At 44.6% G+C, this 22,367-nt stretch overlaps 1 protein-coding gene across 6 annotated transcripts; it reads left to right on the top strand.

The window, feature by feature from the left end:
* The first annotated feature begins 905 nt into the window (after positions 1–905).
* On the top strand, positions 906–22,007 carry scml2 (Scm polycomb group protein like 2). 6 transcript variants are annotated; one of them, XM_010886464.3, is made up of 16 exons: positions 906–979; positions 4,360–4,483; positions 4,604–4,681; positions 4,823–4,893; positions 5,139–5,373; positions 5,624–5,712; positions 5,827–5,935; positions 6,115–6,249; positions 13,777–14,072; positions 14,232–14,361; positions 14,497–14,700; positions 16,490–16,672; positions 17,191–17,340; positions 18,007–18,258; positions 18,797–18,969; positions 19,929–22,007. In XM_010886464.3, exons 2-16 carry the CDS (start codon positions 4,462–4,464, stop codon positions 20,049–20,051), a joined length of 2,250 nt encoding a protein of 749 aa, XP_010884766.2. In that variant the 5' UTR covers positions 906–979; positions 4,360–4,461; the 3' UTR covers positions 20,052–22,007. The 6 variants fall into 6 exon arrangements, with proteins under 6 accessions (XP_010884766.2, XP_010884767.2, XP_010884765.2 ...); XM_010886465.3 differs by having other exon boundaries at positions 18,004–18,249; XM_010886463.3 differs by having other exon boundaries at positions 18,004–18,258.
* Positions 22,008–22,367: the final 360 nt, after the last annotated feature.

Genomic DNA, 22,367 nt, shown 5'->3' with positions numbered 1-22,367 from the left:
GGATTCCCATTATCTGACAACATGGCTAGTTATCCCTGGGTCTGACTCAACGAAAAATACATTAAGCCTACAGGCAAACAAAACTTTACAAAATACATAACGAAAACATAATGTGTAGGCCTCAAAATGACAGACTTACGAAATATAAATAGATTAAAAAAAAACGACTCAAACGTTTTGAACGTCATTTCTTGTGCCATGTAGCCTATATTTGTAATAGTTTACATAATACTGTAATGATGGTATGATTGTTTCCTCCAAAACACATACATTTAACTGCAATTTGCCTAAAAGTAAAACCAGGAAAAGAATATCCAGTTGAAACCATATGTACATTTATTTATAATAATATTGCAAGATGAATTTTAGGGAAAATGGTTAACAAAGCCCAAAACAGCTTGAACCAATGTATGCTACCTGTGGAATCTCGTTTGGAGCGTTTTACTGTTCTCTTTGTCAGTCATTGAATATATAATATATTAACTATGAAACACGTAAAATCATGCTATACGTTATGCTATACGTATTTTTTTAAAATTATTATTCATCGTTCATTTTTTAATTAACTACAAAATAGTAAGCCTCCCTTTCTCTGTCTTCCTGTCTCCTTTCGCCACAATAAAGCCTTGTCATAACAGTTTAATATAAAATAACATTTATCATCAGATATGTTGTCATGATACGTTTCGAAGAAATATTTCAATCAATTTAAATATTTATGGGAATGTCATAGGTTTTTGTACTACAACTGTTTTTGAATTTCTAGTTTAAAACACTATTGTTGTTTCCTGTTAAAACGACAATACATTTACAAAAAATGGTGTACAGTTAATCTAATCAATGAATATTTTTCGTTTAGTATCAAACCTGTAAAATATGAATTGCAGTTCGCTGCTGGACATGCGCGTAGGTACACTGAATATGGCGGCCTGCATCTGATGGCAAGAGAAGGGTCTGACGCGAATACCTTTTCAAAACGGTGAGTACTGCGTTATGTGTGTGTTTCCTAATAACTTCTCGATGTAGCTTATCGAATTTGCCCTTTCATCTGCTGGTTTATGTATGTGCGGAGGCCGAAAAATCTGAGACCAAACGTAAACAATGTTCTGTTACGACATGAGCTCGCTGTGTATTTTTCATGGCACATTTTGGCTCTGCTACTGCTAGCCTATTCCCTGGACTCTGCTGCTTCACAGTGGGCGCTGTTGGTGATCAAATTCTTTCAGAGACGTACAAAACAGCTTTACAGTATATAAGAAAAACAACAATGAAAACGTCTAATGGAGCATTTCTGGATCTAAACGTTGTGTCATCAGTAGGTATCATTACGGCCAGGAACAGTGTGATGAATGAGAGTACTGTAAAGGAAATTAATATTATATTGTAGCCTATTTTCCATATTGAGTGCCTCATGTTGTTTTGAAGCCAACATGACCTATTTTATTTTCCTTTCATCTTTTATAAACTTATTCGCATGCTTCATAATTTTCTTTTGAAAACAATGAACCAATCAATAACAGGTTTCTCTTCGTTATTGACTCAAATAATGGTATAGTATTGTATTCTATGTATCGGTTTTTGCATTTTTCATTATTTCAATATTTATATAAAGAAATTTCAACAAAAGAAAGGTGAAATATATATATTTTTCACTTGTAAATTACTGTGAACCTCTTCAGTTGACGCCCACTTCAGAGTGCGCTGTGCAGCTAGCTACTCGATAGACACGCCCCCGACAGTAGTTTTCATCAGACATCATTCAACATGTAATCTCATAATATAGTGTTATTATACAATGTAAGAAATGGGGATAGGAGGTGGTGCAGGTTAGTAAAATAGCTGTATTTTATTTTATAGATGCTGTGTTTTTTAGGTAGTATTATACAAACAAAAGTTTTTATAAAATAACAGGTTGTTTGTTGCTATTTAAGAAATGTTTCTAAATCAAATGATACAGCCTATTTCATAACTGCATTGTTTAACGAGTGATTCTTCACCATCCATCCATCCTCATTTCCATTTAGTATGATTTTAGTATTTGGTTTCTGAAGTCAGTGAACCTTGTCTTAGATGACATACTGTTATCTAAATATTCTACTGATCTGTTTTTACTGATCTGCTCTTCCAGCAATAAGGAAGTAGACCTAACCTAAACCCTATTAGTTCCTCTCCTGTTGTAAAGCGGGGACATCTCCACTCCAAAGGGTTCCTTCCTGTCCTGGGGGTGTGTCCCTCCTGAATGGAATGGGGCCTCTGCGAATGAGAAGGCAGACATCGTCTGTCTTTTAATGAGAGGTTCTGGAATCCTTTTTATGTAGAATTCTAGACTCCCCCAGTCTCTCCAGATGTACACGGCCTAATAGCCTTTTATGGCGGTTAGGAATCTTTATAGCTGGAGCAAGCTCAATGGGATTCACACACAGTATGAGATAGAGGGAGAAGGCTGGAGTGTTGATGGGTAGCTGGGGATAGACTTTGAGATTTGTAGTAGTGCTAAACCTAAACCAGACTTGTTTTGAAGCACATAGAGATGTTGACCGAAAAAGAAGATTTCTTCAGACTTTTATGTCATGTGGATTTAATTGGGACTTCACTGGTTACCTGGATGTCTTCTCACGTTGACCTCTTCGTTGATTGGCTGGTTTTATCCTGAGAATGTAAGGTATCTGCTGAACAGGAATGATCCAGGTTTGTAGGCTCTGTTGATGTTGTATTCCATCTGTTGATGGCCACATTTTCACTGGCCATGAAGAATTATTGAATGTCTGTATGCTATTTTTAACCGGGAAGTTCCATTGATTCTGGGACACTTGGGTCATGATTGGATTCAGACAGGAGCCCAAAGGTTTCTGATTTGAGAAATGTCTGTGCAACTCAATGTGCTTTTTAAAACCATCTTCACTTCTCAGTATTGCTTGGAACTAAGTAGTGGAAGTAGTGGAAGCTCTGGCGGGAAACACCAAAGGAAAAGAACAGGCATGATGAATGTGTTCTGTGGGAATGAAAGCCACAAGTGTGTTTCATCGCCGATAATCATTTCTTAGGCCTTTGGACCACGCAGGCGTATGAAGATCAAAGGGAGGAGTGACGAGGCTATAGCTGCCATACTTTCTTTCTTCTTTTTTTAAATTTTTTTTTAGATAGCTCATTACGAAAATACGTCTTTCCTCCGTGCCCAGTAAACCACACAGATTAGCTTGGATTCTTTACACTGACATTGACGCTACGGTTTTTGTCAATTTGGCAGAGTGCGGTCACAATTATTTCAATAACCCTGAGTTTGCCGGGTGAGGCAACAACTACTTTAGTTCACAGTAAAGAAGTTACCGGCAAAGCCTGTGCTAGTCAGTGCAGAGCTGTTTAAGAGGAAGGCCTACGGGTTTGTCCTAGCGTGAGGAGGAGCCCGGTTTCGCCGTTGGGGTGTCGAGACGGAGACGAGCTCCGACTAGGCTGAGCCGGAGTTGCCCTTCTTTAGGGGCGGGGCGGATAAAGAGATGAGGGGTGGCGATTAGGAATTCACTGTTTGAGGATTGCCGGAAGGTAGGTGGGGGCAGTTCCCCTTGCTGCGCTGTAGTGGTCTTGTAGTGGATGTGGGCTTCAGCTGGGAGCCAGTGGAGCGTTGAGTGGTGCAAGGTGACGTGGGGGAGCTTTGGATGGCCGGGCTTCAGGCGGGAAGCCGCTTTCTGAATTGGCTTGTTGCAGGGGTGTCGGACCTGTGCTATTTCCTGTGTCAGGAAAGGTCATGCCAAACAGATGTTGTAGAGGGTCAACCTGAGCAAGTCACTTTTTATGTTTTCTGAAATTGTCTGGGCATTGTCTAGGGTCACTCGTTGGGCAGAGAGGGGAACGTTAGTGCTAACAAAAACCAGCCAACCTGAACAGCGAGGGACGGGGGGGGGGGGGATCTTTAGACAACCTCCTGACATTCCTGGGACGAAAAACATGTTTTTGTTTGTAAGGGTGGAAACTGAAGACTTTGCCCTGTACGCACAGTTCTAGTGTTTTGAAGTGAGTTGGAGTAAAAAATCTGTAGCAACGTCTGAGGTGACTCTAAGGGCTTCTCCCAGGAGGCACTGCGGAGGTTCGAGCCGATGCCACTGACCGATGAGTCGCTTGGAAGCCCTACTGTCACTGCGAATTGAGCCGTATTCCCCGGGGAGCAGCGAAGCACAGGCAACGTGGATTTCCTGGTCTCATCGCGGTTGATTGAATTCCTCGGGCAACCCGCGTGCGTGCAAACTCCTCAGGCAAGGCTCGCTGTGCCCTCATGCGGCGCACGTGTTGGCCCAGCCCGTTATCCTGGTGTGTCGGGAGAAATGAAAGAGAAAATAAAAGTGTGTCTCTGTGTAACCGCTTAAGGAGTTCATCAAAGTGTTTGTAGAGGAACCCTGAGAGGTCATCGCTGGCTGAAGACCCCTGATCTGGAGCAGCTACCTGGTCCCTTACGGGTCAGAGGTCACCATGGGCAGAACACCTCAGAAGGGTAATGTATTTACTTTGTGTATTTTGCACGTTGTACAACAAAGCTATGTTCCATTTTATTTTGTGTTATTTTCGGTTTGTTTGTGTTTTTAATATGCGTTTGAAATGTGTTGTTTTTCAGAGCCCAAAGAAGAGAGGAATGAGAAACCCGGCTGTAGTTACCTCTCTACAGGTCCACCCTCTCTGGACAAGTCTAATGGTAGGCCATCAAGTCTATGTGATGAACAGTTAGAACAGCTGGCAGAAATACTTGTTCAAAACCTACAGTTATGTTCAAGTATTTATGGCAGTGTGTTTGGATATTTGTGTAGATTATAGCAATGTCCGCTTCTTTCATTAGAGCCATTTAGTTGGGAAGAGTACCTGAAGGAAACGTCATCTACAGCTGCATCTCCAAGCTGTTTTCGACAGGTAGATTTTCCACCTATGTACTGTTCAGAATACTACGATTATTTTTTGACTACTTTTGTACTCGTACTTTTTTCTTATCTTAGTTCGCATGCTTTTTTTTAATAGCTTGTGTTCAGTACTGTTGCCATATCATAGATGCTTGAATATGATAGTTGAGTTGATAAATAGCATGACGACACAACATGAGCCATCCTCCCCTCCGGTCCAGCTCTGTTATAACGATTCTTGCACCCCCCCCCCCCCAGTCCCGCCTCCCCCCCTCCAACGACTTCAAGGCTGGTATGAAGCTGGAGGCCCATGACCCCCGGAACAGCGCGTCTGTCTGCATCGCCACGGTGATGGGCATGATGGGTACCCGCCTGCGCCTCCGTCTCGACGGGAGTGACAACACCAACGACTTCTGGAGACTGGTGGACTCTGCTGACATCCAGCCAATAGGAACGTGCGAGAGGAAAGGGGACATGCTGCAGCCACCTCTGGGTGAAGCTACATTAAACACATTACCTGCTATAAGGCGTCGTGATGGCTTTTTAGACATCAAGCTGTCTGAAGAGATGTAACTTGTTATAATGTTATAACAGCTTATTAGACATGATGCTACATTAAGAGGCGTTACATGTTATAAAGGCTTATTAGACATGACGCTACATCAGGAGGCATAACGTGTTATAAAGGCTTAGTAGACATGAAGCTTACATAGGGACTATACCTGTGTGTCTTTACGTTTCAGGTTTTCGAATGAACGCGTCCTCGTGGCCGATGTTCCTCCTGAGAACGCTGAGTGGAGCTGAGATGGCTCCTGCCACGGCCTTTAAAAAGGTCCTGATTCCTTCATGCACGTTGATGTTATTGGTCCGTTGTGCTACTGGAGCCTGACTGTTCGGGACCAATTGAGGGAAACATGTTTGTCTCTGTGTGTCTGGGTGTGTGCAGGAGCCCCCAAAGCCGTCCCAGAACCACTTTAAACCCGGTATGAAGCTAGAAGCTGTAGATAAGAAGAATCCATACCTGATATGTCCTGCAACCATAGGAGAGGTCAAAGGTGACAAAATCTTTGTTTCTTGAAACGTTTTGTCCAACCACCACCCCCTCTCTCTGGAAGACATCTTTCGAATATAACTAGGTTTTATTTTGTTTATTGTGATGTCATCCGTTTATTTTGTCAACCATTTGATGCATTTCCTTGTTTCTACTAGTATTTCTATTGTCTTTATTTTTTAGGTGATGAGATATTTGTCATGTTTGATGGCTGGAGGGGTGCCTTCGACTACTGGTGCAAGTTCGACTCCAGGGATATCTTCCCAGTAGGATGGTGTGCCCTGACCAGACACAGTATCCAGCCTCCTGGTAACTTCTGTAAGTACCGCAGCCTCACCACTAGAGGGCAGCAAACAGCAACCTCACCACTAGAGAGCAGCAGACCTCTACTTTTTTATGCTTTTTCTTTCTGAAGCCGAATGAATGAGCAGATCTAGATGACAAAAAAGTAATTAATAATACATTCTTTCCAGAAGGATTTTGGTAGCACTTTTACAGCTACCAAATGTTTCACAATAATTGCAACGCAGTTGGGTTTTTATAAAGACGTGAATACATTTTCATTGTGAAAAGGCCTGTTTACATGTATTGCTGACAGTAACAGGTAATTATTCTTGACTGTTAGGAGTCTCATACTGGGTATGGAATGGCATATTATTATTTGTTTCATAACTTTGTCAAGCTGTGACCAATTAGTTTCCATTATCATCATAACACAAGCTACTTGTGTGAACCAAGCCGTAAGATTTCATTTCCAGATTCCCTCAGTTTCTCTTCTCAAGTTGACCCAATTTTTTTAACTATAATTATTGGTTATTTTAAAACATGTATGTAATATTACAAAAACTGAAATAGAGGGATAATTAACTCCTAATTAAGTCCCCAACAAAGGAAGGGGATTAACTCAACATTGAGTCACCTGTCAATCTGATTGGTGAAGAAGAAAACTGAATGTCGTTCTCTATTTTAGTCTAATTAAGATTATTTTCCCTCTCTCTTTCCTCTCTCTCCCTCTCTCTTTCTCTACATTTATGCCTGTGATTTTTATTCAAAACAAATATGTAACCAAGCCCAAAATGTGGGTTCACCGTGTTTAAGAGTAAAATGCCCTCAGTCCAACCATTTTGCTAGTGGTTTGGATAGCCACCTCTGTTTTTCGCACATGATACATTTCCAGCCTTCCTGGAGAAAACGCCCTATGAATTATTAGTTAGTGAGGAAAACCAGTCGTATGCTCCTTGGTGCCAGGGTGTGCGGCCCTGGCCCGGTTTACAGGCTGCTCTGTTCTGGTCTGCCAGCGGATCGTTGCTACGACGACAGCTAAGCCTGCAGACAGATGCGGCCGTAGCAGAGTGAAGAGGTGTTGACTGTGAGTGAGGGCGGTGGCTATGTGTTATTTCAAACTGGTCTTGATGGGGTCTACCTCCATTGAGCTACAGCCTCGGCAGGCGTGTTTACAATACTCTTCCTGTGTTTAGGGTTTGCGCGTGTGCGTGTGCGCGTGCGTGTGTCGCGATGTGGGTCTGTAGCGGATGTAGCCTGTCGTGGAGATGGATGTGTCGTATCTCACAGTTGAAGTTTAACCGTTAGGAAACGCATACTTCCTGCGTTTATGAGGGTCACTCTGCGGAACTGGTTTTACCAGCACCTCTGTGAGGCTCACATTAATCTGCCGGGGGGGGGGGCGGACGGTTGGTCAGTCTTGAAGTCAAAATTTAATTCAACTGTAAGACATTTTCATTGTGGTCTGACGAGCTGTACTTTGCGCTGGTTGATGTCAGCATTCGTGGGCTTTTTCTGGTTACAATTTTTACAAATGCATATTACTGAGGGTTTGTAGGGAGGTATCAAAGCACCAGGCATGGCGCCTCAGATACATGAAGTCCTCTTACCTGCTTTAGCTACTGTAATGTCTATCAATGGTCGCCAATCAACTCCATCCTGCTCCATTTTGAGGCCAGTCAGGTAATAATGGGCAGTAATGGGCCATTGGAGGTAGGCGTTTGAATGGAGGCGTGCGTCTGGTTAAGGGGGGGATTAGATTGAGATGCTCCAGACTCTCACACTGTAACGTCTCTGTTGTTGCTGACATGTAGAGCTGTTATGAAATGGCTTGAATGAATGTTGCCATAACCACACAGACAGGGCCTGACCAGGAAAGACAGGGCATAGACAGGCTCTGACCAGTAGAGACATGGCACAGACAGGCTCTGACCAGGAGAAACAGGGCACAGACAGGCTCTGACCAGGACAGACAGGGCACAGACAGGCTCTGACCAGGAGAAACAGGGCACAGACAGGCTCTGACCAGGAGAGCATGATGTCTGGATGGATCTGTTCGATGAGGATGGACTAAATGCAGCTTGAGCCACAGAGTGGAGAGGAGAGTAGTATGTTTGGAAATGACTGTGATAATTAGGACATACAAAATGTTTTTTATTTGTTTAATGTAATATGTTTAGTTTATTCCTTGTTTTGCCTATTGATAATTTGCATGTAGAATCAATTGTTGATTCCCTGATAAAAAGAAAATTCCCACCTTCCCGTTGAACCAAACAATTATGTCAAAATAACTCAAACATTTGTAATGTAGATTCGGAATGGCTTAATTTTCTTTGTCATTAGGGATTTACTTTATTTCCAATAAAAAATAAGTATGTTTATGAAAATGTGTAGTTACACAGTAACTATTATCAATAGACAAGATATTTAAATTTATATTTTATTTATTTGTTGGTTTACTAGAAGTTAGAATACCTAGAGTTAAGGAAAGCAAGAGAGGCCAAAACAAACTTTCGTTTTAATTATCAGAAATTTTAATTAAGTATTTAATCATGTTTTTTTTATGTGACATTTGTGTTGTGTTTATTTCAGGAGCAACAAAGTTATTTGTATATTATTCTAATTTGAATGTGATATTTTCAATCTCTCTAGCTATATTGATAAAAAGAAAATAGAAGATTATTTAAGAAAGTTTAAACATTACTCTTTTTTTATTTCTTGGTTAGCTTGAATCATGTACGTAATTAATGTACATGGAGTACAGTAATTTGATATTTATTTGTCTTTTGAACCAAATCATGACAACACAGAATAAAGTAAATAGGGAACTGTAACTATTTTATTTGTAGAACAATAAACATTCACATTTAGCATCATAGTTTGTAACATTACAATTGTAAAAAAAAAAAAAAAAAAACTAGGTAAATGTTTCTCAACTTTATTTACTGATGGTTGAAAGAACTGTTTCTCTGTCCCTTTGTTCCATCAAATATAAGCAGTTGCTATGCTCTTTGTATTCTCTTGTTCTTCTCCTATTGGTTCATTAGCATTATTCATACATGTTGGGAAAGCAACACATTCTTCTCACCTGAGGCTTACAGTTGAACAGCAGAATTTAAACATACTTTGAAGGAATACATTTTCTTTAGTTGATATGCATTCACTGAGCCTACAGCCCGAGAGCAAACCCCCAAACACCATTTTTATCATCTTATTAAACCCTCACATGACCCTCAAATTGTTTCTCCGGGCGGCACCCGTCAAGGGAAAAACGTTATGAGCAGCAGCGCGATCCTATTTGCTGGAGATTAGCTTTCTTTGTTTGCACAGTTTGCACAGTCAGATTAAAGGGAGACTTTTAACACACTTTGATGTCTGAGGCTGCTTCCACGGTGCTGTTCCCCTTTAAAGTGCACTACAGCGCCCAGTTCCCTGTGAAGTGCAGGGTGCCATTTTGGAGTCCGGCAGGGTGTTTGAAGCCGTATCTCCTGTAGTTCCATGCCAGTGGTTACTGCCCCTCTCCCTGACGGTTTTCACCGGGTCCTCCAGGGACGGCTGAACGGGCTTAGGTTACGGAGAGATGAGGGACCCCCCTCTTCTTGGGTTACAGGTCGGAGTCCCTCTCTCCCTCCCTCTCCCCCTCTCTCTCTCTCTCTCTCTCCCTTCCTCCCATTCTTCCAGGGGTTGTGGGAGCTCTGTGTCTGCACCCTACGAGAGCCCCTGTGTGCCCCCCCCTTCCTGCCATTTGTTCCCCTCACCCATCACACCCCCCCCTCCCCCCTTCCCAATCTGGGTCCTCTGATCCATTTGAACCTTTTACCCCCAACCCCCTCCCCCGTCACCCCCTTACAGGGCCGAGGAGGGGCCCGGTGAAGAGAGCGATATGGCAGGTGACTGATGAGCACTGTCAATATGGCTCACTGTTAACATGCATAAAAGCCTCCCCCCCCTCCTCCCTCCCACTCTGGCTTGCTCCGCCCCCCCCCCGCCCCCCCCCCCTTCCCTCCCATGCAAATGAGCCCTCTGCCGCTCTGTTCGACTCATTCACGGAGAGGGAAGGGCGCCAGGCTACTGTTAGCTCCTCCCGTCGCAGATACCGCCTCAGTCAGTCAGGCAGTCAGTCAGGCAGCAGTGTGGGTCTTTGTTGTGGACCGGAAACATACGGAGAGATAGAGAGGGAAGGAGAAAGAGGTAGAGGAGAGGGATTGTATAGAAATAGAGAGAGAGAGAGATAGAGGGTAAAGGGACAAAACAGACAGGAGGGAAATAGCAATCTGAGAGAAAGAGAAAGTGGGGAGACGAACAGAAATAAAGAGAGACGCTTGAGAGAGAGAGAGAGAGAGTACGAAAGAGGGACAGAGTGTGAGACCCTGTCCAGACCCTGAAACTCTGGTGGGAGGGTTCTGTTGTTGTGGACTACTGCTGCTGTTGCTACGTGGAAACTTAGCACCGTTTTGGGGGGGTTCCTGGTGAGTAAGCTGCCTCTGTTCTGTCTGCTATCTATTTTTAACATCTAGCGGTGGCTTTTCAGTTCCCTTTCCTCTCACGTGTGTTTCGGAGACAATCATAGACCTCTTTTTAGTAACGTCAGATGAAGAAAGGAGGGAACACTATTTCTTTGTGTGAATGAATGGCTGTTTCATGTCTCTCACCGGTTAAACTGGATAAATGACTAACTGCAGATTATTTCTGTGACTCTCTTTGTTTGCTCGGGTAGATTTGAATTATTTAAATGTAGAGCTTTTTGGGGGACAGTGCCTGAAATTCAGGACTCTTCTGGTCTCCGACAGCATAATTGGACTGTTGATTCAACATTTTTGATATGAAAGAACCAGGCATGTTGCTTCCTAAATGTATATTTAGGCACATTGTTTTCCATGATTTCTAATGAATTAATTTGTCTTTAGAGAATTGGTTTTTAATCTCTCAGATTATGGGAATAATCATCTATATGTTGAACTGATTTACTTTTGTATTTTTTAGTACAACAGATTGTTTGTGATATTTTAAACAGTAACATGTTGTATTATTTAAAGTGGAGGCAATCGGTACCTAAAACTTGACCCAATCACCGCCCCCCCCCACATTTACCACAGGCCCCCTGGGCTTATAGCATGTGGTTCCGATTCACACTGGACCAGGGAACTCAATCATACAGGATATGAGGTAGAACCAGGTCCTCCAGAGCCAATCTAGTCAACAGTGAAATGTAAATATTGCAGGAGGGAGAGCTGGGTAATTAGGCCGAAGCTGCCGCCAGCCCAGGCGCACACAGGCAGACCCCCGACCAACCCCCAGTCAGCCGGTCCGCCAAAACAGGCAGCAGCCACATTTCACAGCTCCCTGAGCGCCCGGGGCTCCCTACCATCGGGTCACTGGGTCAGCCTGGAATTACCCAGTCATGATTAACTCCTTATGGCCTTGCTTTGGAAGCAGAACAATTTAGTTGAAATGTTGTTGAAGGCTGCTAGCGTCCAGGCCCTGCTTTAAAAAAAAACTATGCAGGGAGACGATCTGACCCTTTTTTTTTTTTCAACCCAGTGTGTTGTTGATATTTTTAGTTGTGTATGTGCATGCTCGTGTCTGTGTGTGTGGGGGGGGTTCACCTCTTATAAGTGAGCCCTCCCCCCAGTGAAATGGAACTCCTCTCTATTCTTTACCACTTTCACTCATCTCTCAATTAAAGCTTTTCCAAGCCTCTTAAGTGGCCATTCCTGCATTTTGCTGGCCCTCGGAGAATGCTGTAAAGCCAGTCCAAACGAAACCCCACCAATCAGTGCGCTAAACAGTTTTCCATTTTGGACATTTCCAGAGACCTTGTGTTATGGACTAGCAGCAGTCCCTTGTCTTCAGCTGTCTCTTTACCACACCTAGGGTGATAGACTTTTTCATATAATTTCCAATACTTCAGCCAGGTTTTTATTAGGGTTCCATAGTACAATAGAACCAGCAGAAACCGCAAACCCCGCCCATCCACCACTCAAAGCAGCGCCACAGCAAACGCTTGTGTTATCGAATAATTTCAAATAGTATTTGAACCCAGGCCTGTTCTCTACTGGACCACCAGCCTCTGAGCTCCGCTATTGAAATGGAAGATGTTTATCAGGTCATATTTGACATACACACACACACATACACATGCACACACTCTTTCTCTCTCCTTCTGGTTAATAATAAAAGGCAGAATCGTGGACTGACTTTTGAGGCCGGGGCCACTTGCTGCTTTTGTGTGATTTCCCACAATGCCTTTCAATGTCTTTCTCTGGATGTGCCATTTTACACCTCTATTGATGGACGGGTTGACTGCGCTTTGAATTGCAGATATCTTAGGCTCTGCCTTTCTCTCCCTTTGTGCTCTTATGGTTGATAGTGAAACGTCAAAAAGAAGGCATCAGGTTCAGAATTTGAAAGCCAGAGTCAGTGGACTGGTGGTTATGATAAGAGTGCATTTCTATTATGGACGGCTGGGCGCTTATATTGGACCATAATGTAAAGTAGTCCTTTTTGCTTAGTCATGGATTCTTGAGCTCCTTGCTTCTGCTCCTATTAAAATAATAACAAAAAAAGAATAGAAAAATAAAACTGAATATTTAAAGCTGTTCCATTTTTTCTTTACAGTGATTGAATGAAAACGTCTACAAACCCAGGTGCCGATTTATGTGTCATATAGCAGTGCTCCTAGACATTCTAGGTTCCTGTATTTCTACCATCCAGACCTGAACCTGCCATTACCATGTAAAGGAAACTCAAAGTTATAGGTTAGCGTGAGGCTGGCTAGCTGAAATCGGAGGGGATTACCTGGTTGGACTCAGGGGAGACTGACCTTTGACCCCTGTAATGATTGGGGGAGGGACCTAGACAAAAGACTTGTCACAACCTAGAGAGGACACAAGGCTCTGGAAATGTATCTGTTATCCCTATGTAAGGAGACCACTCTGGAATATCTCTCTCCCTCTGTTCCCTTCAAAAAATTCCTGCCTGTGTTGCTTTCTTTTTCCCCTCAAAGCTTCCGACCATTCCTTCCACTGACTCAGTGTTTTGAGGGTAAATTGGGCGAACTGTGAAACACTTAAAGTGAAGCCAAGCAATACGAGTAATGGAAATATGACACTTTGGATATGTAAAGAACCTGTCTGCCAGAGGTAGATTGGGTTTGCCTGTGTGTATAAGTAGATTTTGTGTGTGTAAGTACATTGTATTCGTGTGTGTGTGTGTGTGTGTGTGTGTGTAGAGATTGTAGATTATTGGAAACCAAGGTGTGCATTCTGACATTGAGCTGTAGCTGTGAGTCAAAGCAGGAGGTTTAAAGATGTTTATTAATCTGTGTCGGTGTTTGATCTTCTTGCGTTTCCAAATGTAGACTAGCTACACCTCAGTGTGATCCTCTATGTAAATAGGAACAGACATTAAAGGATTTGTGTGTGTGTGTGTGTGTGTGTGTGTTGGTAGTCTCTTACCTCTGTGCCCCAGTGGTCCTCCTCCTGCGTTCTACCTCCCATTTGAAGTTAAAACAACACAACAAAATAGTCACCTCCTTTCCAACATCCCTCCCTGTTGTTTCAGTCACCCTGCCGAAGGCCCTCCTCCTCCCAGCTTCCTCTCCCCCCATCCCCTCCAGACGCTCCATGCAGTCCCAGTCCTCCTATCGTCTGCCTCACCCGCTGCCCCCTCTGCCCGTGCGGAAGGGGGTGCGCGGACGACGCCCCAAGCTCCAGACCATCGCCCTGCTCAAGGCGGCGGCGGAGGCGGCGGCGGCGGCGGCCGCTCTTAGTGGCTCGCCACAAGGCTCCATCACCAAGACGGGCCCCCAGCTGGCCCCCAGGCCGCACAAGAAGAGAGGGCCCAAGCCGGGCAGCAAGGTAGGGGCCAGGGGCCACGGAGGTCTCTCTTCTCTCCAGCACTTGTCTTTAAGGGGCGTGGTCCCGGAACATTTGAGGGGTTTCCCTGGGATACGGGTGTTCTTTTATGCGCGGTGTTGTTTTCAGCACTAACGGTGTGCGTTGTGTCGCTTGTGTCAGAGGAAGCCCAAAATCCTGCCCTCCTCGGGGACGGTCTCTGGGTCCACGCTGGCCTCTGAAAACCGCTTGAACAACATGAATGGACCAACGGACAGCAGCCTGAACTCTGGCCAAGGAGTTGTATCCACAGGTAAGAGAACGCGGGCAGTTAATCCAATACGCACATACACAGTTAATGAATGCACCGCATACAAGCAAGTGTAGGACGCCTCTTGGACTCGGCCCGCAGCGTTTCTGCCCTGACGCCTGTCCGCTCTCCACCCAGTTTGCGTGTACGTGAACAAGCACGGCGCCTGCGGCCCACACCTGGACAGGAAGCAGCTGCAGCTCCTGCCAGACCACTTCGGGCCCGGGCCGGTGAACGGCGTCCTGCAGCAGGCCGTCCAGTCGTGCGTGGACTGTGCCTTCCAGCCGACCGTCCTCTTCAGCTTCCTGCAGTCCCAGTCGGACGGAGGAGAGATCATCAGAGGTACCGGGTGGCTTTAGCTGGGCCCTGTTGATATCGTCTGTGATCAGGGCCTGTTATTATTCAGCGGTGGGGCGTATGTAGCGGTGGGGTGGTGGGGTGTATGTATACCCGGTGTCATAAGGACTGTTACTTCGGCGCCACACGTCTCACAGTCGCATTGCCACCCTAATGCAGCCCACTTAAGAACTGGTCCCAGTTGATCGGAAGTGATCTAATGTGTTTCAGAAAGGAATAGATGTGTTCTAGGGTGATTAAGTGAATGGTACTCAAACATGCTGTAGTGATTACATTTCTGTGAATTTAATCCTATCTGATTGAGAGAAAAAAAAAACTACTTTGTCCTTTTTTTTAAATGGCCCGGAAATTTTTTATTAGCTCCCCTACCTAACTCTTAGAATTTAGTGGAGTGTGTTAACGCACCCCTGTGATGTGTCAAAGGCCCCAGTTCAAACCGAGATGGTCACGTCCCTGCAGGGCTGACGTCACTCGGCCGTGATGCTGTGAAGGACTGAGGGAGGGTGACCACTGTGTCCCTCTGGCCTGTCTAGACCAGTCTATTCAAATAGTTCCTGCGTCCAATTCAAATCATTCCAAATGGGAATATGGAAGTAGACTGGGGATTCAATCAGGAACCACATGGAGCACTGGCTAATGTGTGCTAGAATAAAGAGTACGTGCGTGCGTGTGTGTGTGCGTGCGTGCGTGCGTGCGCGTGTGTGTGTGGCGGCAGCAGCAGCTGATGTCCTGTGTGAGGGTAATGGGAAGTGACAAGCGGCCATAACCTGCTTTGGGCGGGTCTGATTGGAGGGACTCTCCGGGGGGGGGTTTCTGTGTGTGTGTGTGTGTGTGTGTGTGTGTGTCGGGAGGGGGGGGAGTAAATCTTCTTCTAGGCCATCTGCCACAGCGCCATATAGGGAAAATAATAATGCCTGCTGAAGTGGTCTTTTAATAAAGCCATCAGCCAGATGGATCTAGTGTTTCAGCCACTAGGTGAAGGGATTTTGTTCTCCTTGGATCTGGGTTACATACCCTCCTGCCCCCATTCTGTTGCCCCAGTCTGCCTCTGTACAGCAGCATATCAGCCATCCAACCTACAGTTGCCCATGTGACCACGGTTTAGCCCAACAATAGGCTACCCTCAACCCCACACCCCCAGGGCATAGTGCCGGGGTTCTGCCCCCTCCAGCCCCAGGGCCTGTCTCATAAGCTGGAGAACTAGACCTAAAACCCCAAAAGGATGGACCCTGACCACATCCAGCCACCCAGCGCAGGCATTCTGTACCGTACATATCACGTCACGATACCAGAGAAGATACCAGACTAGTGTAGGACACGTATGAATTCACTACCGTGAGTCGTTCTGGAAAAGAGTGTCTGGAAAGAATTTACGTTTGATGTGAAATAACCTTTTAATGGGACAATTGACAGCTACAACCCACAAGCTAGTAGTGATGGTTAAAAAGGATGATTTGAAAATGGGTTGTGCTTATTAGCATCATTTATTTGTTTAATTTATCATTGTCACGTTCAAGCAATTTATCCCAAGACGGATATATTTTCGTCAGGTTTTAGCCAACACTGTTCTGGTCTGCCTCACCCCGCTTTGTTCTCCCAAAGCCTTTCTCATCAGCTAGATACAATCACACATCATGAAACAAATCCAATAAAGGCACTTTGCAATGCGTCCTGTTTCAGAAACGTGCTCTATAAATAACATTTGATTATTGGTAACACAGTAAGAGCAGCCGGTCCTGTCTGTGTTTGACCCCCCCCCCCCCTCATCCTACAGTGCGTAGCGACGGTGGGATCCACTATGTCAAGCTGCCCCAGGCCTCATCGGCCTCCTTCGTCCTGAGGTTCCTGGAGACGCTTTGTCATCAGCTGCAAAGTGACAACCTGTTCAGCTCACAGCCCTTCAGCCCGGCCTTCATGGCCTCCACCGGACACACGGCGTATGACCGGAGCAAGTCAGGTGTGTGTGTGTGTGTGTGTGTGTACATTTACTAGTGATGAGCAGAAAATGTCTATAGTAAACAAATTAACTTACAATTAATATAAATGAATTGTCATTCCCTGAACTGTCCTCACTATGAATGCAGTGTGTGTGTGTGTGTGTGTGTGTGTGTGTTGCATGACAGTAAATGTTTCCTTATGTTGGTGACAAAGCCACAAGCTAGTGCATATTTACCATCAACATACAACTTAATCAAACACCATCAGCACTTGCAATGGAAACTACCAAACGCTATCAACACTAGCATCTGAAAACGTTCTGACACCCTCGACATGCACTTTAGACTGGCCGAATCGTTCACGTATCACGCCCGTCGCTCAGGTCTATTTCATAGAATACTAGAATTTCCCACCAAAAGATTTAAAACGCGTAGAAAAAGCACCAAATATACTTACACATTTCATCATGTACAGCGGCCCTCTAGTGGCAGTAACTGACGCCAACCTTTGTGTCCTTGCTCCTGTGTTGTCCCCCAGTCAAAGAGGAGACGTCTGAGGCCATGTCCATAGCCAGAAGAACCATAGGGAGGAGCAGGCGTTTCCAGAGGGACAGGGACTATACTCCTTACCCAGTCCCCCTCTCCTCTTCCACAGTGCTGCACAGCACAGACCCCCAGCAGGCAGAAGGTACACCCAGCCCCCCTCATCCCAGCAGACCCCAGCTCATTTCCCCTCCTGTATCCGCGACGGTCCGCTTGTATGTCAGGTTGGAGAGCAAAATGAGGGGGGTGTCCGCAGATGAGTTTAACTGTCTTCCGTCGGGTTAAGATCGGTTTATATGAAGAAGAGGAGAAAGGGGATTCGGGCCAGAACCAGGCCGTGGTGATTAAACTTAAAGGAGTGCTCCACTTAATTAAAGTAATAAACTGCACCACTTCCTTGTTCTGGGTCTCATTCGACACTTTTGTAGAGGTAGCCAATGAATTTCCTTCTTACCGCGACCTGATTGGACATGACTAAAACACTTTCCCTAATGCAGAACCGTCGTTTGATTAATTAAAACACTGATGTGTAGTTTTATTAATTAAGTCTTAGTTACGGTACAGATATTGATGGGCTGTCAAATGAAATGTTACAGTGCTAAGTAGCTATCAGCTACGTTTCTTCATGATTAATAACCAGTTGCTATCCACTTGTTTGGTTTGGTTTAAAGCGCTCTGTTCTACATTACATTAGTCATTTTAAGAATTCACGTGTGTGTGGTTGTGTGTGCTGACGAGTGCGCCTGTGTGTGTTTGAGACTGTGTGTGTGTGTGCGCTCTAACGGTCCTACCTGTCTTTTCTCTCAAGCAGAACCCGTTCCCCGCAGCGAGAATGGTTTCTCAGAGGACCCCTTGGATACCTCCTCTACCTCTCCCTCCATGACCCCACGACCCCAGCCAGTACGCTCCCACGCAGAGTACCGCGGCCAGGGGTCCAGCAGCCCCTACTACCCTGGGTCTGGGCCGCCCAGTCACCCACCCCCACCCCCTCTCAGACGCATGTCTTCCAACCCCTCAGAGCTGGGGACCAGGGCGCTGCAGAGACGGGTGGAAGGTAGGCCTTGTAAGAGATGAACCCCCCCCATACTGGCTTGTCTGTCTGGGCCTTGTAAGAGATGCGCCCGCCCCCCCCCCCCCCCCCCCCCCCCCACATACTTGCCTGTCTGTCTGGGCCTTGTAAGAGATGACCCCCCCCTCCCCCATACTGGCCTGTCCGTCTGGGCCTTGTAAGAGATGACCCCCCCCTCCCCCATACTGGCCTGTCCGTCTGGGCCTTGAGTGGCTCTCGTACTGGGAAGAATGTTGACTGTTGATTTACACAGGGGCAGATGTAGTCTTGCACGGCCAGTCCTTGGGCATCAAATTCAAAAGTTGCAGAAATAAGCCATCAAAGATAAGCCTTTTGATGCCGGTGCGTTTTTTTGTATACCGCTGCCACCTAGTGGACAATGTAACACACATTTTGTTTCGTACCATCCCCGTAATGAAAGGATAAACGGTCTGGATTTCTGCCGGATGATTGCAATTTTACTGTGAACACATCTTGGTGTTTTGGACATAATTATGGCGTCTTTATGACATCTTTGCTCCGCCTTCACCAGCTCCAAGCTCCACCACGGGCCCGGAGCAGCTTGTTGCTGCAGACCGGGAAGCTGCGGCAGGGAATGGTTCCGGGAACACCCCGTCCACCTGGTCCGTCGACGAGGTGATGCAGTTTGTTCGTGACGCCGACCCACAAACCCTTGGACCCCATGTGGAGCTCTTCAGAAAACACGTGAGTGGCTCTTGATCGGTTTAGTTATTGACTGGTTTCTTGTCCTTTTAAGAGGAAAGGACTGTCTCATTTTCTCAAACTGAAGAAATCATTGCTGATGAAAGGAGACAGTACAAGCAAAGACAGCCGCTTGAGATGCAGCCCGAAGATGTTTGTCTGTGGTGGGTCAAGGCTTGATATGAAACTATTGACATGGACCCTTGGTAATGTCGGTGTTGAGAAAATGCAGTAATAACCAGAGTGGACATGTACTTGGTGTCTGGTTCGGATGTGCTCCTGCTGTGTGTACGTTCCTGTCAGCTGCAGGAAGCAGACAGGGTTGGAAGGATGGTGTTTTGTCTAAGAGATATATTCATAATAGTCTTCTTCTGTTACTATGGCCTGTGTCCTCGTGTTTAGTCTGGAACATGGCAGACTAGTCCTGGGCTGTCTCCGAAAGCAGGCCGACGTTTAGCGTCGTCAATCTTGTTTCCGTGTCAACGGCAGAAGTCTTGTTACTGGTTGACGAAGCTACGAGGGCGGAGCTTATGTTCCGACTCTGACGTTGACATTTCAAACGTTTACATTAAGGGTTAATGTTACTAGGTACAGGCTGCAGATTTATGCTGGGGTTCAAGGTTAGGGTTCAAGGTTAGGGTTAGGTTTTAGTGTAGGAACCAGCACCATCTCCATTCAAACGTCCTCTTAGCATGTAAACCCATTTTTAAATGGGTCCCAATTGACGCAGCCGATCACACATGTTCTCCTGTCGGGTGAGCTACTTTAAGGACACGGTATACAATGGAAAACACTATAGCTTTGTGGTCTTGAGAAAAGCACTGTTTCTGTTGCTCTGATGCTATGTTGGGGGAGAAAGAGGTGCAGGTAGCGTTGCAGGACGTACACACATCGAGTAGACTAATGCATGTATGTCGGAAACGCTCTGCTTGCTTGACTCTGTCCCCGTCCCGTCTTTTCAGGAGATTGACGGCAAGGCCCTGACGCTTCTGCGGAGTGACATCATTATGAAGTACATGGGACTGAAGCTAGGCCCCGCCCTCAAACTGTGTCACCACATCGAGAAGCTCAAACAGACAAAATAGACACACACACACACACACACACACACACAATGATCATTGCTGTGAAACCCTAAGCACGAGTCCTCACTCATCCCTCTGCGGAGACCATCATACCTCATCCCCCCTCAGCGTCTGCATGGGAAGCCTTCGGCTGAACAGTGTTAACCAACAGGAAAGAGCAACAGCACGAACATCTGTAGACTTGGCTGAATCCCAAACGGCCGCGTCGAGGGTTGACCTACCCATGCACCCGTCTTCACCCAACTGTTCCCAGATCAGTCTGAGATGCACCAACACGGCCCGTGTCCAGACCAGCGTCTCTAAGGGCCAGAATGTGGCCTAGTGGTTTGAGTCCCTGAAATGGCAAGGATATGAGAGCCTGAAAATGATGAAAGAAATGAAAAGATTAGAATGTAAATGACTCCTTTTAATTATGATGTGAATGGAAAAACTGATCCCCGACCAGCGGTGCAACCAGCAGCTTTATGGATATGCACCCAAATCTGCCGCAAGGCTACTTTCATTCCCGGAGACCAGGTGACGACAGGAGACACCATTACTCAAACCAGGATTCTCTGCTGCTTGTCGCATTTGGCTCTCATCGCAATAAGATATCAAACAATTCAGTTTCGTCATGGATTCTGTGATCAGTTATTTAATAGTTTCAATATCAAAGAACTTTAAAAAGGAGAATGTACGTACCAGGGTCACAAGACCCATGTTCGTTTTGTCCAGAGATACAGTGATGGTCTGATTGTATCTGCTGCCAATTAAGTCATCTCAAATGCTACATCTGTCTGTTCGTAGTGCTCTGTGGAATACCGATCATTCTTTGAATCACCCAGTGGAAAGTCTGAGCAGGATGCACCTGACATTTACACCTTATTCTGCAGCGTGCATATTCTAGAAAATTGGACCGGAAACTGCTTTATGCAAAGCAAGTGAAACATTATGTACTGAAAAGAAGATGGCAGATTTATTTGTGAAAAATCAAAGAACAATGTTTTGTAGATAAAAAGCCAAAAATGTTTTAGTTTTTTTTATATTTTGTATTTTGTATTTTCTGTATAATAGGGTATTGTTTATCTCTGCATAAAGATAGGTTTAAATTAATCTAGTGTGCAAAGTGTTTTTGCCCTAACAATCTCAGATTTGTAATTGTTAGTGTTCATGTTGCTACACCATCGGACAACTACCTGCTCTAGCCAAGCTGAACATTTATTGCAATATATGTTATTGTGTTCATCTCATTTTGTATCATTTTGTATTGTTGGCTGTTGGTTTTCAAGCACCAAATGCATAGTCAATATTTATGACATGTTTCATGCTCAGGACGTCCATGTTACCTTGAAATGAGGATATATGTAAGTCAGGAATCAGGTAAAATGGATAGCTCTTGTCCAAGGTGGAAGTGCAACATAATTCACTACAGCTAGTCAAGGAACCAGCAGTAACAACCTGGACCAGAGCTAGGATACTGGGGAATTTTACACACAAGCAGAAAAGTTTTTTGGATGTGATTCATGTGTCATAAGGATCTTATAATGTCTTATTTTAGTATTTATCTTTTCACTGTGGCAGAAGAAGTGATCATTTTTCTGAACATTTCAGAACTATATGAAGTCATATTCAAAACAATCTTTTGTAGTTTTTTTGTACATGGATGCATTTTAGTTTGAATCAATGGTAATACTTGAAAACCCTTTGCTATGTTGTGATACTCAGGTTTTAATAGGTTTTTGTGTTGTAGTACAGAGTTTTTCATAGTAATGTGGGATTTATGTTGTTTGGATTACTTTGACTATATTTTTGATCAATTTTGTATATATTTTTTTTGAAGATTTTACATTTTCAGCTATTGTTCCATAGACATACACAAATATACTGTAAAAAATATGTCAACACAAAGTACTGAAAAATGCTTGTTTGTTAAATATTTGCAAATGTACTTTCACGCAATTAAACCTTTTTTCACCATTTGCCTAATTTCATGAAAGCGGCATAAGTAAGTGAAGTTATATGACAAATGTTCATGCTCAAAGAACGTTTTTTATTATTATTAATGTCATTATTTCCAATTAAATTTGGTCCTACAGCATCACAATAAAAACTAGTCCAGGAAATGCATGGCAAAGTGTATAACCCTCAATCAGATGTTAAATAATTTTTCTTTTTATTATTTTGAAATTTTGTTGGTCCCCTAAAAGTAGTCTATTGGCTAGATTTTAATGGTTAGATTTTTGTTATACTTTCTGATGATTTAATAATTTATGAAGAAAAAATGCTCATGTTAGCTGAAGATTATGATGGCTGTTTAAAGAACTGAACAATGGACTG

The sequence above is a fragment of the Esox lucius genome, chromosome 22, assembly GCF_011004845.1.
Source record: "Esox lucius isolate fEsoLuc1 chromosome 22, fEsoLuc1.pri, whole genome shotgun sequence".
NCBI classification, from domain to species: Eukaryota; Metazoa; Chordata; class Actinopteri; order Esociformes; family Esocidae; genus Esox; species Esox lucius.
Note: the sequence above shows the minus strand (reverse complement) of the source record. Positions and strands in the feature narration are given on the sequence as shown.

Excerpts from the sequence above, each read along its gene's own strand:
- scml2 (XM_010886463.3), top strand. The coding sequence starts at position 4,462 with ATGGGCAGAACACCTCAGAAGG. Across the intron at positions 14,362-14,496 it reads CCAAGGAGTTGTATCCACAG|TTTGCGTGTACGTGAACAAG; the intron begins GTAAGAGAACGC and ends CTCTCCACCCAG. Across the intron at positions 18,259-18,796 it reads ACGGGTGGAAGGTAGGCCTT|CTCCAAGCTCCACCACGGGC; the intron begins GTAAGAGATGAA and ends CGCCTTCACCAG.